Source organism: Acytostelium subglobosum (genome assembly GCF_000787575.1).
Source record: "Acytostelium subglobosum LB1 DNA, scaffold: scaffold9, whole genome shotgun sequence".
NCBI lineage: Eukaryota > Evosea > Eumycetozoa > Acytosteliales > Acytosteliaceae > Acytostelium > Acytostelium subglobosum.
Window position 1 is genome coordinate 154,927 of NW_012236524.1, and position 17,046 is coordinate 171,972.

General features: G+C 43.5%; 8 protein-coding genes across 8 annotated transcripts; 2 read left to right on the forward strand and 6 right to left on the reverse strand.

The window, feature by feature from the left end:
- Nucleotides 1–674: 674 nt before the first annotated feature.
- Nucleotides 675–1,139, reverse strand: SAMD00019534_049640 (hypothetical protein; the record flags this gene model as incomplete). Its single annotated transcript, XM_012899435.1, has 1 exon — nucleotides 675–1,139. The coding sequence occupies one exon, from the start codon at nucleotides 1,137–1,139 to the stop codon at nucleotides 675–677; it is 465 nt and encodes a 154-aa protein (XP_012754889.1).
- Nucleotides 1,140–1,283: 144 nt separating this feature from the next.
- On the reverse strand, nucleotides 1,284–3,960 carry SAMD00019534_049650 (hypothetical protein; the record flags this gene model as incomplete). Its single annotated transcript, XM_012899436.1, has 3 exons — nucleotides 1,284–2,143; nucleotides 2,217–2,349; nucleotides 2,437–3,960. 3 exons carry the CDS (start codon nucleotides 3,958–3,960, stop codon nucleotides 1,284–1,286), a joined length of 2,517 nt encoding a protein of 838 aa, XP_012754890.1.
- A 1,039-nt stretch (nucleotides 3,961–4,999) lies between these two features.
- On the reverse strand, nucleotides 5,000–6,192 carry SAMD00019534_049660 (hypothetical protein; the record flags this gene model as incomplete). Its single annotated transcript, XM_012899437.1, has 3 exons — nucleotides 5,000–5,148; nucleotides 5,262–6,059; nucleotides 6,126–6,192. 3 exons carry the CDS (start codon nucleotides 6,190–6,192, stop codon nucleotides 5,000–5,002), a joined length of 1,014 nt encoding a protein of 337 aa, XP_012754891.1.
- Nucleotides 6,193–7,352: 1,160 nt separating this feature from the next.
- Nucleotides 7,353–8,358, forward strand: SAMD00019534_049670 (hypothetical protein; the record flags this gene model as incomplete). Its single annotated transcript, XM_012899438.1, has 4 exons — nucleotides 7,353–7,695; nucleotides 7,804–7,874; nucleotides 7,940–8,224; nucleotides 8,299–8,358. Coding segments are annotated over 4 exons (759 nt in total), but the record flags the coding sequence as incomplete, so codon positions are not given.
- Nucleotides 8,359–8,565: 207 nt separating this feature from the next.
- Nucleotides 8,566–10,304, reverse strand: SAMD00019534_049680 (hypothetical protein; the record flags this gene model as incomplete). Its single annotated transcript, XM_012899439.1, has 3 exons — nucleotides 8,566–9,797; nucleotides 9,897–10,107; nucleotides 10,194–10,304. The coding sequence occupies 3 exons, from the start codon at nucleotides 10,302–10,304 to the stop codon at nucleotides 8,566–8,568; spliced, it is 1,554 nt and encodes a 517-aa protein (XP_012754893.1).
- A 643-nt stretch (nucleotides 10,305–10,947) lies between these two features.
- SAMD00019534_049690 (hypothetical protein) lies at nucleotides 10,948–13,830 on the forward strand (the record flags this gene model as incomplete). The annotated part of the gene is made up of 4 exons (XM_012899440.1): nucleotides 10,948–12,646; nucleotides 12,745–12,888; nucleotides 12,963–13,153; nucleotides 13,222–13,830. 4 exons carry the CDS (start codon nucleotides 10,948–10,950, stop codon nucleotides 13,828–13,830), a joined length of 2,643 nt encoding a protein of 880 aa, XP_012754894.1.
- An 82-nt stretch (nucleotides 13,831–13,912) lies between these two features.
- Nucleotides 13,913–14,527, reverse strand: SAMD00019534_049700 (hypothetical protein; the record flags this gene model as incomplete). The annotated part of the gene is made up of 1 exon (XM_012899441.1): nucleotides 13,913–14,527. One exon carries the CDS (start codon nucleotides 14,525–14,527, stop codon nucleotides 13,913–13,915), a length of 615 nt encoding a protein of 204 aa, XP_012754895.1.
- Nucleotides 14,528–14,983: 456 nt separating this feature from the next.
- Nucleotides 14,984–16,312, reverse strand: SAMD00019534_049710 (hypothetical protein; the record flags this gene model as incomplete). Its single annotated transcript, XM_012899442.1, has 1 exon — nucleotides 14,984–16,312. One exon carries the CDS (start codon nucleotides 16,310–16,312, stop codon nucleotides 14,984–14,986), a length of 1,329 nt encoding a protein of 442 aa, XP_012754896.1.
- Nucleotides 16,313–17,046: the final 734 nt, after the last annotated feature.

The window sequence follows — 17,046 nt, forward strand, 5'->3', positions numbered from 1 at the left end:
TTGAGCGTAGTCCGGAGGTCCCTGACTAACTCCACATTGTCGTCGAGAAGCTTGGCCTCACGGGCACGAGAGGCGCGATATTTCTCCGACGTGCGCTGCGCCTTCTCCTCCATGCGATCATGTCTATCCTTGCATTTGCGCAATGCCTCGAGCTCGATCGCCATTTCACCATTGACGGTCTCGAGTTCGCAGTATCTCTTGACGAGGTCGCCATGACTTAATGAGCTAATTTTTTTGACGTAGTCGTCTGATGAATTCTTGTATGAGGACATAGAATGAATGTACAGAGTACAGCTGTGATTGTCCTGGCCAGGAACTTAAAGCAATACGCTGTAGAGTGATTAAACTAAACTAAAAGAAAAAAGTTTAATATAAAGAGATGTACTCTTAATATTATTGAACGTTCACTTGAGAGTATGACAGTTAGTAACTGAAGACCCACTGTCTATGAATGAACGAATCATATAAACTTATTTATTTATATAATTAATGATTGATTGCGTGTAACAAGAGGACATACCTTGAGAGTATGACAGTTAGTAACTGAAGACCCACTGTCTATGAATGAACGAATGAAGTGATTGAGTGCGCGAAGCGACATCAAAACACTTTGGAAAACGAATCATTCGACTCTGGAAGTTCCTCATGTTAAAAAGGAGTTGGCACTTGTGATTTTAGACACCCCAACAGGGCACAGATGGATACTGAGGAAGGAAACGCCTGCGGCGCGATTGACTTGGTCCAAGGCACTCTGATCTGTCCACTTGTCTCAGCATCAAGGTGGCATCTGGCGCCTCGAGGCAGAGCAGGCTCGCAACTCCGGCGAGCGAAGGAGGATCATAGTGGTCTGAGCTGATCATGCTGTGTCGGCTCTGGAAGAGCCCTGTAAATTCCAGGACATGATATCCAATGAGGTTATCAAAGTCAGAGAATGGAATATCAAAGCACTGGACATCTCCACGAAGTCTCGTCGCCCCCGCCTTCCATTCATCCACCTCATGGCAATCATTGTCAACTACCTCTGGCACTACATCGCCAACCACCTCTTTGGCGACAAGGAGGCCCCGATGGCCAAGCTCAGCATGGTGTGCATCACCTCCTTCAAGTCCCTCCAGAAGAGGACTTGTGACACAAAACATAAATCGAAGGAACAACACAAGTTGCTCCTATTTAATACATATTTACTACATACATGTGGTTTGTTTGATGTTGTCTAATCAATGGCATCTGAGTTAGACTTGTGAACTCTCCGTACCATCATCCCTTCCATTGGGTCTGACTGATTACTGAGTGTCTTTGTTTGTCGTCATCGTCGTCGTCGTTGTCGTTGTCGTTGGTTGGTTCGTCGTTGTTGAATCGCCTCGGGTGGCTTGGTCCGATATGAATCCAATTGGGTTGTTCCAACTGATCTCTTTCAGCTTGGCCACGACGTAGGGAAAGAGTGGACGGTCGGCAGGATCGGTCTGCCAACATTGCACCAACAGGTCAGCAAACTCCTTGTGGCAGTTCTCGGGGATTGGTGGTCTCAAGCCAGCGTATGCCACCTGGGCCGAGGCCTGAGAGCCATCCAAGTCAGAGAATGGTATCTCGCCAGTGAGTAACTCCCACACCACCAGGGAGAAGCAGTACACATCGATCTTCTCAGAGTAGTTTCCAAGGTTCTTGGTGATCTCGGGTGGGCGCCATCGAGGATTGCAGATGCCGCCATTGGTCATGTTCATCGAGACGTCGGCAGGCTTCTCGCGAGACAGTCCAAAGTCTGATATCTTGACGTTGCCAAGTTCGTCCAACAGTATGTTCTGAGAGGTGAGGTCGCGGTGCACAATGTTCAACGAGTGCATGTGCATCAGACCCAGTGCAATGTCGCTGGCCATCTTCAACACCAGCGGGAATGAGTACTTTGTCTTTGGTTGCGTGCTTGGATTGTGAAGGATACTGTATAGACTGCCTCCACTCATATACTCTGTGATGATGCATGGTGGTTTGTAACATGCTCCAATGAACATTACAATGTTCTGATGATTGCTCCTCTTTAGATTCTCCACTTCTCTTTTGAACCTCTCCTTAAACAGACTCTCATCGTCCACAATCTTCAACTTCTTCACTGCCACATGTATATTGTTCCACCAACCTTCCCAGACCTCTGTTTGTTGTTGTTGCATTGTATTAGAATGGATGTAGACGTGCTCTGGACATTGATGATTGGATGAACATACCACTGAATGATCCTTCACCTATCTTTTGTACAAACTGGATGTCACTTATCTCTATGATGTCCGTGACCTCCTTGAGTATCGATCGCAATTGCTTGTATCTATTCTTCTTTATCTTTTCATTCTCCAATGCTCTCTGTATGTCATTTATCTAAGGTTGGTAGTTTGTTAGATAAACTGTAGATTGAATGAATGGAATGATCCCAGATAGGGCAATACATACAGTCTCTTTGCTGTTTGATAACATATATAAAGAGTCAGAGATGGACCTTCCACGAGGACGTTGTGACGTCGCTAAGTGTTGAAGCTTGGATGGATTGATCGAGGACGTGGATGATGTTGACTTGTCTCGGTTGCTCTCGTGATCAGAGTTCATGAATGATACATCCTTGGAGTAGTCGTCCTTCTTGATATTGAAGTGTACAGAGTCGTTGTAGCTAGAGTCGTTCGATGGTGCAAAGTAGTGTGATTGATTATTGCGTGGACGAGACACTGAGGTTCGTCGCAGAGGCGCCTCAGCCAGGGACGTGCTGGACATGACAAAGCTGTCCTTTGAGTCATAAGACGAGTCCTTGGGGTTGTACGTGCGAGGCGTTGAAGGAGGGGATATCGCGCTTATTGGCTGTGGATGCGAGGAGAGGAACGAGCTAATCAACGAGTTGTTGAAGAGCTCTGATGTGCTGCCCAGAGATGCGTGCAGTATCGAGGGGTGTGCAGGCACCTCAATGTGTGGCTGGCTAGAGCTAAGCAACTTGTTGGTTGTCGGCGTGATAATGGAGGGAGAGGAGATTGAAAGCTGTATGTTGTTGGGTAGATAATGGTCCATGTTGCTGAATATACTACTGTTCAGACTCATCAGAGTCTGTTCATTGTTGTTGTGATGATGATAAGATCGCTGCTGCTGTGCTGACGAGTAACTGCTTCCGGCAATGTCATCGTAGCCCGCTGAATATGTGGATGTTGTTGTGTATGCTACATTGTTCTTGTTGCTGTCAAAGCTGTCAAATAGTGATCGCTTGCTGCCCTGTGTACCTGTTGTGCTCTTGAGTATGTCGACAGAGGCCGAGGAGATACTGCCATGCCTCAGGTTGCCCGATGGTACCGACATTGATTGCGAGGTGGGCACGACCTGGTTGCAGAGGTCACACACAGTCGAGTGTTGTTGTTGCAATGACATTGGCAAGTCAACAGTCAGCTGCTGAGGGGAGGCATGGTGTAGTTGGATGTTGTGGGCCTCCTCCAACGTTGTCTCAAAGTCGAGATTGGGACTGTTGGCCAACACTGACGTGGCTAGCGTGCTGTTTGACCCTGATGCTGGAGGTGAGGGCGCTGATGATGAGAGATCGTTTGAATAGGTCCTCGTTGTAGTCGATGGGTGGCCACGAGGTGAAGGTGTATCACCCAGTATTGTTGGTGGTGGTGCACAACTGTTGATGATGAAGCTATTACTGTTTGATTTATGGTCCACCGATGTCATCCTCTTGCTACCTCTCTTTGACTTTTTGCTCTTGGCCAACTTCTCATTCTTTGAGGAGGAGGTCGATGTGCTGTTACTTCGTCGACTTGTATTATTATTATTGTTATTGTTGTTGTTGTTTGCTGTTGTATCTGCTGTAGCTGTTGTAGTTGTTGTTGATGTGTCAGAGACGGACGAGTGCTCAGATACAGAGTAGTAGTGGTCACCCTTTGTTGAGATCGGCGACAAGGTAGGTGAGTCTTGATCCGATTTGCTTGAAGTTATACCCATGTTGAACACATCTATCTAGATATCCGATTGACAAATAGTCTATTGCTAATGTCAACCAAGAGAGAGACAAGGTTTATGTGTGTATAAATAATACAAGTACGAATAGAGAGTGGTGGGCCGATGCAAGCATGTTTGCCCATGCAATAAAATCTTGGGAGCAGTCAATTTTTAATAATCCAACTTATTAAATAATTCTTTAATATTAATGGAAATAATATATATATATTAATCTATCGAATATTTATTTAAAATAGTAATACAAACATGACATTAAATTTCAAAAACCGCCAAATTTTGGCTACTTAAGCATGGAATAGTAAATCACCAAAACATGGGCTCCATAGCATAGCTGGTTATTGTACTTCCCTAGTAAGGAAGGGGGTCACGAGTTCGAATCTCGTTGGAGCCTTTTTTCTATTAAAATGTTTGTATTTTTTTTCAAAATGAAATGGGGTGGAGGAGGGGAACTGCTTCGGTGGGTATCTTGCCATTGGAGAGAATAGGGGCGTACCAGTTGTGTTGGGGAAGTGTCTGGATCTGAGAACAGTCCAAGGGTTGTAGCAAGTGAGGAACGTTCCTCACGTTTACTTTGTCTCCCTCGAAAGTATACTATACATTGTCAATTATTTTGACAATTTTTTTCAATTATAGACAAAAGTTTGGATGATTGAATATACTAACCAAATTCATTTTCTTGACATCCAGTTAGAATCAATAGATAGTCAATTCAACAATGTTTAGTAAAATCAAATTATCACCTCAAAACTGTTTAAACAAAGAGATAAAATGTTGCAAAAAAACGTACTTTTTTCGTATGAAAATTTAATTAAAGAGAGAAAAGGCTCCAACGAGATTCGAACTCGTGACCCCTTCCTTACTAGGGAAGTACAATAACCAGCTATGCTATGGAGCCCATGTTTTGGTGATTTTCAATGCCTTGATTAAGTAGGGAATATTTTGGCGATTTTTTTTTTTTAACAATAATTAGATTCAATGATTAATCCAAGAAACTGCGTATGTACACTTGTGTGTGTTTAGTTTATTCATTGGTCGATAGTTGTTTGCCCACTTTCTTTGCCAAGTGTATTACACAAGCAATGATTGCAATGCTTCCTAATGTTCCAAATATAATAGCTGGTATCTTCCATTTCATATCGTTCCTCCTCTTTGCTTGTTTGATCAATGATACTACGTGCGTGACATATGGAAATAAAGAAAGAAGGTAGGTGTAAGGTAAATAAATAGTTAGTATGTGATGGTCAATGACATTCAATCAATGTATGTATATATTATACACTTACAGTCATATTGAAATACAGCCTCTGTTGTAGTTTGATTTGCCACATTGACTGTGACACTGACTATGATTCGTGGAGGGTCACCTATGCTTGGAAGCTCACATATGATCGTTGCGTAGTCCAACACGGTGGGATTGGCACACTCCAAATCGCCTACAATCACTTGAGTCTGTTGATCAAAGAAGTTAGTTCCTTTGATCGTGATGTTTCCACCCAGCTGCGTAGTGTTGGTCGTGTTGATAATAGTTGGTGGATTGTATCCAAAGAGGACGTGAGGATCACTGGCATGATTAGGGATGTCGTTGATGCGAATGGTTGTGTCAAAGCCGACACCTGCACCGGGCGAAGCCATGCAAGTGATGGCCTTGAGAGCAAGGTCGATCGGTGATGCCTGGCTGCAAGTGTAGCCCGTCTGTCCCAATAGTAAGCTAACGGTATATGGTACAGGTATTGGAGAATTAAAGTTGGTCAGCTGGAGGAAGTGTCCAGTGACTGTGACGACGCCTCCAGACGTGGGTGCGCTTGTGATGTTGGTGATGACCGGTGCGATGGCCGAGGGCGAGACCGCGGGCACAAAGTTCTTGTTGGCGCTCTTGATGGTCAGGCTGAAGGTGGGATTGAACGGGCATCGATCGGGGATGTTAAAAGTGAACGTTGTGTCGTTGATTGCAGTACCCTGCACCTGAATAGTGTTTACAGTAAGCACTGCATCGCTTAGGTCAGTGCCAAGTCCACCATCAGTTGATATAATATATCCAATCTCTTGTTGTTGTAAGAATGTTATTGTTGCTTTTGTAGTTGCTATAAATGAATGAATAAGAAGTTAGTGATTGATTCATTGATTGAGTGAGTGTATATATAACATACTTGTTAACAAACAACATATATATAGTAATAGTAGTACATATTTGAAGTTGGCATTCTCTGATGTCATTCTTGTATTGTAAACATGTTATTTGTACATAATAAATATCAGTTGCCTAGTGATTGTAGTCAACTTTGTCGGTTTCATCCTCGGGACAATTCACACAAAAATTTGGAATGTGATGTCTTGCATCATACATATTAATACATTCTTCAAGAACATAACATATTATTAATTTTTAATCAATATTAAAATAAAGTTAAAGATTGTCCTTAATAATAACTAACTCAATCTAATAGACTGTACAATATAAAATAAGATAGAAGAAGAAATCATCTTTTTATTCATTTATCCATAATATTAAATAACATGGAAATAAATAATAGTCAAGATCTTAGCAAACTATCAACAAATAATTTGAGAAAACAACTGGTTGATATTAAATATGAACTCAATACAAGGAGAGGATATAAACTTTCTGATGACCATGATGATGATGGTGATGAACATCTAAACGATGAGAATAATCAAAAGAACTTCAAAGTTTATATTCTCTTTGTCAAAGAGAATCGACCAAGAGTAAAGGAGGAGAACCCTGATGCTACGTTTGGGAAGATTGGACACATCCTTTGCAAAAAATGGGAAGACTTGGTACCAACAGACAAAGAGACCTATTTAAAGATGGTAAAGTGAAGCGAAGTTATTTAGGATACAAATATTGGCACTTATTTACTCAATAGTTGGTCATCAAGTGAGGGAAGAAATAATAAGTGTGTTCTTATTCCCAATTATTTCTTCAAGTTGAAGTTATTTAATCACTCAAACCCATAATAAATCATATAATATTTAGAAGCATTGTTAATATTATACAATTATTAGTATGATTGATGGGCCTGGAACGACTACCAAACAAATAAGCAGACGCCAGCTAAGCATCAGTTACATACTTAACAAAATAATCAATCATTGGAAGCCTAGATATCCTTGCCTTTTGATCACAATCCAAGCTTTGAACTTCACAAAGTCTATGTTTTCGAAATTAAATTGTGTTGTTCAAGGGGTTGTGCGTGATTGTTTGTGAAGATCACACTTTGATGATGATCACTTCAAACTTCATTTTTAATTAGTTGTACATATTTAATAATTTAAAAGAGAGAAATAATCATACATATATATTACATATTACATTAGAGTTGTATAATAATAATAATAATTGATTCAACACAAACATGTATAGAAACCAATACGATTCTGATATTACAACTTTCAGTCCTTCAGGCAGAATTCACCAGATTGAATATGCTATGGAGGCTGTCAAGCAGGGCAGTGCAGCGATCGCACTCAAGTCGAAACAGTACGCCGTACTGATCAGTTTGAAGAGATCGAGCTCCGAGCTGGGCTCCTACCAGAAGAAGATATTCAACGTCGATGATCACATTGGCATTGCCATCTCTGGTCTCACCGCCGACGCCAGAGTACTGTGCAACTACATGCGAAATGAATGCTCCAACTATAAATACGTATACGAGGCCGATATGAGAGTTGAGAGACTTGTTACCAAGGTTGCAGATAGTATTGTATCGTTCATTCATTCAATCAATCAATCAATCAATCAATCAAAGGACATTCATTCAACTCGATATCGATCACTAACATTGTCCCAATCAAACACAAACACAGAGTCACAGGTGCATACACAGAGATACGGAAGAAGACCATATGGTGTTGGTCTGTTGGTAGCTGGCTATGATGTAAGCTATCCTAACCTCATTGATTACAAGACAAAGACACTAACATACAGCATCGTGATGTATAGCAAACCGGAGCTCACATTTTCCAGACATGCCCATCAGGCAACTTCTACTCGTACAAAGCTATTTCGATTGGCGCTAGATCACAGTCGGCCAAGACCTATCTGGAGAAGCACTTTGAGGTCTTTGAGACATGCTCACTGCAAGAGTTGATCGTTCACGGTCTTCGTGCTCTTCGTGAGACCATCCCCAACAGCGACACTGGTCTCAACTCCAAGAATGTATCCATTGGCTTTGTTGGACACGATCAAGCATTCAAGATTATTGAAGGAGATGATACACAAGCCTATGTAAGTGTAACCTAATACCTTCATCGTCATCATCATCATGTACTAACCATTTCTTACAACAAATGTCGCTGTAGCTTGACTCAATTGAGAATGAGGCCGCTGAGGGTGAGGGAGAGGCCATGCAGGTTGGCAACTAAGTTCATACACAGGTAGAGTTGATTGATAACTGCCACAACCAACAACAACAACAATCAGGTGATGATGCAAGCAATAGGGTATCAATCAATCCCTCGCAATAAATATATCCTTTTAGATAATATAACAAGTAGAATGATTGATTGTAGTGTATAGTATATGAATGACAATGGGGTTTATTAGAGTCCTTGATAGACCAGACCTATTTAATGGGTTCTTCTGGCAGTTCTGAACAACAGAGTATCCTTCTGAGCATCGAAGCTGATGCGCATCATCAAGAGAGAACCAAAGATGACAGCCAACACGAGGATGATGGGCAAGAAGAGGAAGACCTGGAAGAGAGCGGTGGCCTGGGAGTCAGCAGCAAAGTCTGGGCTGTTGTAGCTGTTGGACGAGCTGGCATTGATCTGGAGCAGACGGATGTCAAACTCTGGGTGGGCAATGCAGTGGACCTTGATCTCAGCAGAGACGACCTGCTCAAGCTCGTCACAGAGAGTCTGGCGCTCGGCCTTGGAGTCGTACTGCAAATAGACGGTTGGGGCAGAGGCAGCGCCGACAATATGCTCGCCAGCGACCTCGGCAATCTGGTCGATGAGCTGCTGGTCAGCAGCGGGCATACCTGGCATGACGAGGACCTCGCAGGCAATACGGCCGTAGAGACCGTTGAGCTGCTCGTAGGCAGACTGCATGGTCTTGTCGACGAGCTGCAGGGCAAAGCTGTAGAGGGCGGACTCCTTGTCCATACCGTTGAGGGTGGCAAAGGTGAAGGAGATCATGTCGGGGACAGAGTCGGCGACGGCACCGTTGAAGGCGTTCTTCTCGGAGAACATGCGGACGGTCTTGTAAACAAAGGTCAACTCCTTGAGGAGGGCGCTGTACTGGTCAATGTCGATGGTGACCTTGCTGCCAACGGCGCTGAAGATGGTCAGCTGATCGCCAGCGAGCTTGGTGGACCAGCCGGTGGGGAGGACAAAGTTTCTGAACTCGTTGGCGTACAACATACGCTCAATGTCGGTGATGGTGAACTTGAACTGCTCGTCTCTGTTGTATCCGTACAAGGACTGCATCTGGTAGGCACCGCTAAAGACGGCGTGGTAGTTGCCGTTGGGGTACTGCTTGGCAACGTCGCGGTGGACGGCGGAGGCACCGGTCATGGCCGAGCTGGAAGAGCCCGAGATGATGAGCGATTGTCCAGCGTAGGTCTGGGTGAGGACGTCGGCCAAGTTGGCAGAGAGGGCGATGGCCTTCTCGCGGTAGGCGTTCATACGCTCAGCACCTGGGGTCTCCCAGTGGGAGCCAACGATTCCGTGGACGTCTGGGGTGACACCAGTGGCAACGGTGGCCAACTCGGCAACAGAGTCCATTGGGTAGAATGACTTCTCGACATTGATGGCATTCTCAGTGTTGAGGAATGACAATGAGGCCTTGGACAAGTCAGCTAGTAGTAATAGTGATTGAATGAGTGATTGAGTATGTTAGTTGATTGTTCGATTTGATCGATTGAATGAATGAGTGCATGATGTGGACATGGACATACCAGATGAAACACCATCGAGACCGAAGAAGAGGTTCAACTTTGGCTTGTTAAAGACTGAGAGCTTTGGGAAGCCAGTTCTGTCATCGCTACCCATTGGGATAGTGCCCATGGTGTGTGAGATGAGAGAGGCGATCTGAACGTCCTTCATGTTGGTGAGCTCAACATTTGAGTAAACGTTGCCCTTGAGGAACAACAATGAGTTTTGCTTGAACTGTTATGATTGATTGATGATGATATCGCTTGTAAGTATATGCTGTGTTCAAATGTTGTCTGATGATGTGTTATAACAATACATACGATTGGTGATTCGATGATGATATCAGCAGATCTCTGTGAGAAGTACTTGATCTCTGATCTGACCACACTGAATGTGACGGCCAGTATCAAAATAAGAATGATTGACTTCATCTCTGTATATGTGTATATATAAATATAAATATGTAATAAGTGTTAGAATTTGATAATGTGTCAAAGAGAAAAGAGAAAGCAAGAGACAAGTAGAGAGCTGAGCTCAATGTGGGTGTGTGAGCGAATGAAAAAAAAACTAATACACAAAGGAGAAAAACGACCTGGGAACCAGGCAAATTGGAAAAATCTGGTCAAGAAAAACCTGGTTCTGATTGTTTTTTGAACTTCCATCATTAACCCATCTCGAGAACTTATCAACAGTTAATATTAACCAGTGAATAGACTCATGAGGGGGTTGGGAAGTAATGTCAAGTCAATGAGCATGACATTGAGAAAAGGACAATGTGGATAGGTTTGATTGTTGTTGTGGAGAGAGACTTGAATTGACAAGTCGAAAACAGAGAGAAAATTGAGAAGGAATGGGTTTGATATTGTGTGTGAAGTTGTTTAATTGCACTCTGACTATCGTCAACTACTCAATTTATCAATCATTGTTGTGTTTAAACACACAATTATACAATTACTACTTTATATCAAACAATCATTCAAACAAACAAACAGACAATAATAGGTGGACCGACTACCAACCAACACTTTAACACATCACTGACTGAGCTCAGTCAAACAATCAATCAATAATCATATGACTACAAACATAAATATACCAGCTTCATTTCAGGAGCAACATCTTCAACCAGTGATATTGACACCGAGTCAATATAATAAATTGGCCAATGATGTCACTCTGTTGGAGCAACACATCCTGCCCGACTATATACATCCTGAGCACACGGAGCTCCATGCACTTGGCCAGGAGCCCACAGTACAACAGAAGCAGTTGGCATTCTTGCTGAAAGAACAATACTATCGATGGTCCAAAGTAGGCGAGTTCGTTGTCGGATTGGCGACGGGCCAGGCACAGCCACGCAAACAGCTCACACTCGATGTGCTCAAGATCACCATGTCCAACCTCACACAGCTGAATGAGTATCGCAAGAACATACAGCTCGGCACAACCAACCTGCTCACATACATTGCACAAGAGCGCTCAGAGTCGCTGCAGGAGGAGCATCGAGTGAGCGAGATAAACATGCTCGAGGCGGCAGAGGAGGAGCGCAAGGAAGGACTGTCCGATGCCAACACACAGAAGCAGCGCAAGATCAATGAGCTGAACTACAGGAATCCCGAAAGGATCGACCCAGAGGATCAGATTGATGTTTTGCGAGAGACTCACGCAGATGAGCGCGAGGAGCTCAAGGAGAAGCTGCAAATAATGAACGAGATATATGGTGAGGACCCTTATCGTTGGCAGGAGAGTTTCAATCAGTTGTCAACGAGACACAATCGAGAGATGGCAGATCTGAAACGAGAGTATCGAGGCATAGTTGGCTACAGTGATGAGCTTCAGACGATTACAACAGAGTACGAGGAGGAGAGGGAAGCAGTGCGAGCAGCGTATGAGCAAAAGAAGAAGAATATAACAAACAAGAGGCTGAAAACGTTGCAGAAGACGATTGATCAGTACAATGCTGAGGTCAAGGAGTTAACAGATGCGAGCAAGCCCAAGGTCGTGGAGGTGGTCGTCGAGAAGAAGGTATACGTTGACAAGCCTGTGGTCGTCGAGAAGATAGTCTATGTCAACAAGCCAGTGGACAAGATCGTTGAGAAAGTTGTCGAGAAGATCGTCTATCTCGAGAAGCCAACCGATCTGCCGCCACTTGTCCCTACCGCGACTCACCCAATGTTCTTGCCATCCAATCCAAAGACGACCTCCACAACAACAACTACAACCTCGACAACAACAACAGCATCCTCAGCGTCAACCAAGGCATCAGTGATAGCACCTGCGCCAATACCAGCACCACCACCAGCACCAATCAAGACAGACAAGCCAGCCAAGAGTGGTGGTGTCGAGATGGTCGTAGGAGAGACATACGATGCATTGGAGAAGATAAGGATCAAGCGAGAAATGATCAGTGTGGAGTTGGCGCAGGTTGTCGCCAATCTGAAGACTTCGCACGTTGGAAAGACGACAAAAGAGATTGACCAGATGCCACTGGAGCTGCAAGCACCTCTCAGGGCAGCACTCAAGGCGGAGAAGAAGTTGTACAACAGGAAGAAGGTGCTGTCATCCAAAATGGCAGTGCTCAACGAGCGAGAGAAGATCATGAGATTCTATTACACGCGACAAGATGTTCCACTGCTACTGGCGCCATCCAGCGAGAGCAAGTCTGCACTGACAATGGCATCACACAAACTAATGGAGGATCTGCGAGTCAAGGATGACAGAGGACTGGCCATGATTGGCAACATCAGGAACCTATTGATCAAGCACTTCAGAGGTACTAGATCATCATTCGTGTTGGCATGACACTGCTCATCTTCATCAACACATGCACTGACACTATCAATCATTCATTCATCATTCATTACATCACAGGATACCGCATCGATGTACACCTATTTGGATCATCAGCCAATGGATTGGCATTCGTAAACAGTGATCTGGACATCTCATTCCTCACCGACAAGCCTGTCGATCAGGTCAGGACAACTCATAAGATATCAAGCATTCTCAAACAGAGTATGTATTCATTGGAAGGACTTGGACCTTAAAGCCGATGATGAGTCCTTACTTCCACTCGATCAAACATACAGATAACTATGTGGACATTCTACCAATCACTCGCACAAGAGTACCAATTGTGCGCTTCAGAGATGAGAAGACAAACCTATCGTGTGACCTCTCAATCAATAACCCTCTGGCCATCCACAATAGCAGGATGATATACGACTATTGCCAGATTGACAATCGCGTGCGACCAATGGCCTTTGTCATCAAGAAATGGGTAAGGCCAACCAGAGTCCCATCACTCCAATGCCTCACTCACTAACTCACTCATAAATACATACTTAGAGCAAGGTCAGATGCATCAATGACGCATCAAAGAACACATTACACTCTTACTCGTACGCAAACATGCTGATACACTTTTTGCAACGAGAGAAGATAAAGTTGCTGCCGTGCCTACAGCAGATGGCCAATGGCTTTGTGCAAATATCGAATGGCAAGAAGTATGGCAATGGCCAGATCATGCAGGATCAGATGGTGGATGGCCACAACGTCAAGTACTACAAGAACATCGACAGTCTCATGCTGTTTGGCAACCACAACCGAAGCAGTGTTGGCGATCTGTTGTTTGAGTTCTTCAAGTACTATGCCGTGGAGTTTGATTATAGGCAGACGATAAGCATACGTACTGGCACACTACTAGAGAACAAGCAATGGGAGGACGATCGTCGCGAATATTACCTCAACATTGAAGACCCCTTTGATGTCACATTCAACATTGCGCGATCCATTCGCAAGCCACATCACCTGGCCGCCATTGTCCAGGAGTTCCACCGAGCCTACCAACTACTCTCGAACAACGGTACCATCAGTGATCTGCTCAAGGAGAAGGAGCAGCCATCATCTGGCGATCAACCAAAGGTAAAGAAAGAGCCCAAGTCAGCAGTATTATAAACAAGTTATTTAATTAATTAATTAAGTAATATTACAATTCAATTGATGGTGGTAATGATGATGATGTTGATGATGCTGATGATCAGGATGTGGAGGAGGATGGGCCGGTGTGGAACTTGATGGGAGGACTGTCCCAATGGATGATGGGTGACATTGTTCGTGCGTTGACGAGGTAGGAGCGTAGTGTTACAGTGTTGGTCTTGGCAGGCTTGTTTGTTACACAACATGTTATGGTAGGATTCACTGAACATCTACCAGTACGATCAACATGTGATAGCTCGTTGGCAATGGAGAAGTGAGTGGTCTTTAGAGGAATGGTACGAATGATCAGTTCGTCATCATTGTTGATGTGGCCTTTGATCTGGTACTCAATGTTGCTGATGCGGTCATGAGTGATCTCCTGAGGGTACGTGGCCGACTCAAGGTCAAGTCTCTGCACACACACTGAGTGCACCTTGGGTACGATCTTGTGTGGCACATTGTTGATCAAGGGAGGCAGAGCCTGAGTCTGAGGGATCTTGTTATCGAGTAGATGATGTATTGGACCGATGTTGTCAAAGCTGCGTGTCAAGGATGGAACTGATGATGATGATGGTCCAGGATTGAGAGAGTAGATTGGAGGATTGAGGAGGTCTCTCATGAGCATGTTGTTGCTCACAGAGGATTGGCTGCTGACCAAGTACTTTAGGTCACCCATAGGTCTGATCGACAGTCCCTTCAGGCCATCATTATCATTTGCTTGTGGTCTTGGTATAGAATACATGTTTAGTTAGGTAAGTATACTTTTATATATATCTATATCTTTATGTATTAGTCCTCTTAGTGTTACTGTAGTGTAGGAGTGAGTGGCACGTGATGTGTTGTGCGATGCATGCGTGATTAGTTTAGTGCAGAATGAACAAACAACAGTCATCAAGACATCGGCCCAAACCATCTTAGAGAATTACATGAGAGCCACACTCACACCATCACTGATTGATTCCTGTTATCTTGGGTCACCACATCATATTATTGTGCTGCCCAATAGCCAAACTCAAATTTGAGCAAGACGACAAACTCCACCACCAGTGGGTTGAATGAATGGCTTGGTAACGTTTTATTGTCCAGCCAGCTGATGATTAAAGTTAGGATGATGATGAGATGGTTGTTGGCTTTACTGTCCATCATAAAGTTGAAGCAGGCCACACCATCCTCGTTGATCAACAGCGTCATTGTCATTGATCTTGGTCCATTTATCACGTTTGATTGAGTATCGGTAGTTGTAATCTGTACCTTGAAGGAATAGTAGAGTATTGGGCTCGGAGGTGCATCGACATAATATGTTGATCTGTGGACCAAACTCATCTACACCGTCATCCACACCACCTTCAGACTGGAAATCGAGATCAGGTTTGATGGGCGGAGGTGTCAGATCGGACTGTCTCTTTGTGGACAATGACATGCTGGTAAATTGTCGGCCACGTGCAAACATGATGTACACCTTGTCCTGGCCATCGTATGCGAATGTATCAATTCTACTGGGTAGATTGACGATTGTTTCTTCTTTGGTGACCAGGTTGTAGATGAGGTAGGTGTCCTCCAAATTAAAGCCGCCAAAACAGTAAAGGATGTTGGAGTGTAGGATAAGGTTGGAGGTTGCTATGGCGTTCTTGAGAGTGGCAAGATGTTGGAACTGTTTCGTCTCGATGTTGAACGTGTCCACTCGATTCTCAGTGGCTTTATTAATGCCACCAACCAAGTATATGGTCTTGTCTCCATCGTACACAGTCGAGATGTAGTATCCACCTTTGACGCCACCCTCAATCTTGTTTTCGAAGTGCCACTGACGGTCGGCCAGTGAGAAGCGGGAATATGTATCATCGCCATTAGTTCCAAATATGTAGGCATTGCCACGAGCATATACTGCAGCCGTGTACAGGTCACCACTGTACTCATCACCTTCATACTCGTGTACGGTCCATGTGTTGGTCATTGGTGAGAAGAATGAGTAGGTCTCTGATCTAATGCACATGACCTGATGATCAAGGTCATGAGTGAACTTCTCGATTGGGACATCCTCAGCATCCATGAGCAGGATGCATGACTTAACTTGATCTCTGATATGCTCTACTGTATTGAGGTCGGCTTGCATGTTCATGGGTCGCGGAACAGTATACTGTGTTCCGATCTTCTGGACATATCCTTTGATCAAGGTCATCAACTCGTTGTCTGTGATCTTGACCTCGGTTGACTCTTTGGACGGATCAGTGTCTTGACCGGTCTGAAGTGATTGTTGAATGAACTGCTCAATCGATGTGCACTCTCTGATTGATTGATTGATGTCAATGTCCGTCGTGTCCATGTCAATGTCTGATTTGTTTGTTAGTTTGAATATGCTGTTGATGGTCTTGATCTCATCGACAATGTCATTGATTGACGATTGACATTGTTGCAATCTCTCATTGATTGGTGAGTTGATCCTATGCTCCTCAACAATGAGCATGTCATGTAATAGTTTGATTGGATATTGAATCACGTGTAACTATCAATGATTGATGTGTTGTAGACAATTGTTTAAGTTTGATCCATTGTTGATTCAATCTTAATAATGATGGCTCGTTATATTGTCTCTGATTGATCAATAATCTTAAATGATCTACATTCTCCACCTCATGTCTCCGATGTTTATCACTAATACACATCTCACAAATCAAACTATTACAATCTATACATAAGAATCTAAATTGTTTAGAATGAGCCTCGCAACAATCGTCTGCTGCTGGCAGCAACTGATTATTATTATTATTATTATTCTGCATATCTATTATCTGTATATTATTGTTTGTAAGATGTTCACTATTCAATTGAATTAATGGTCAAATAATGGATCTTCAGGAACGAATTGGCGCCAAATGGTGGGTTTGACTTGGGAAATTGAATAATCAAGTTGTTGTTGGAGTTGATGCGCTTGAACATAGATGACACTTATTATCACTTTCAATCCATCAATCAACCAATCAATCATACAAACAAACAAACAATGAATAGATTGATCATTCCTTTCAATCAGTCATGGAGACAACTTCACTCAAGTTTGATGAATAGCTGTACATCATCATCTCCATCACTGACATCTCTTACATCATCCCAAATCAACCTGTGTAGATTGTTCCAACTTCCATCTCCACAATCAACAACATTAATAACATCCTTGTGTCGTTTCAACAAACTCAATAA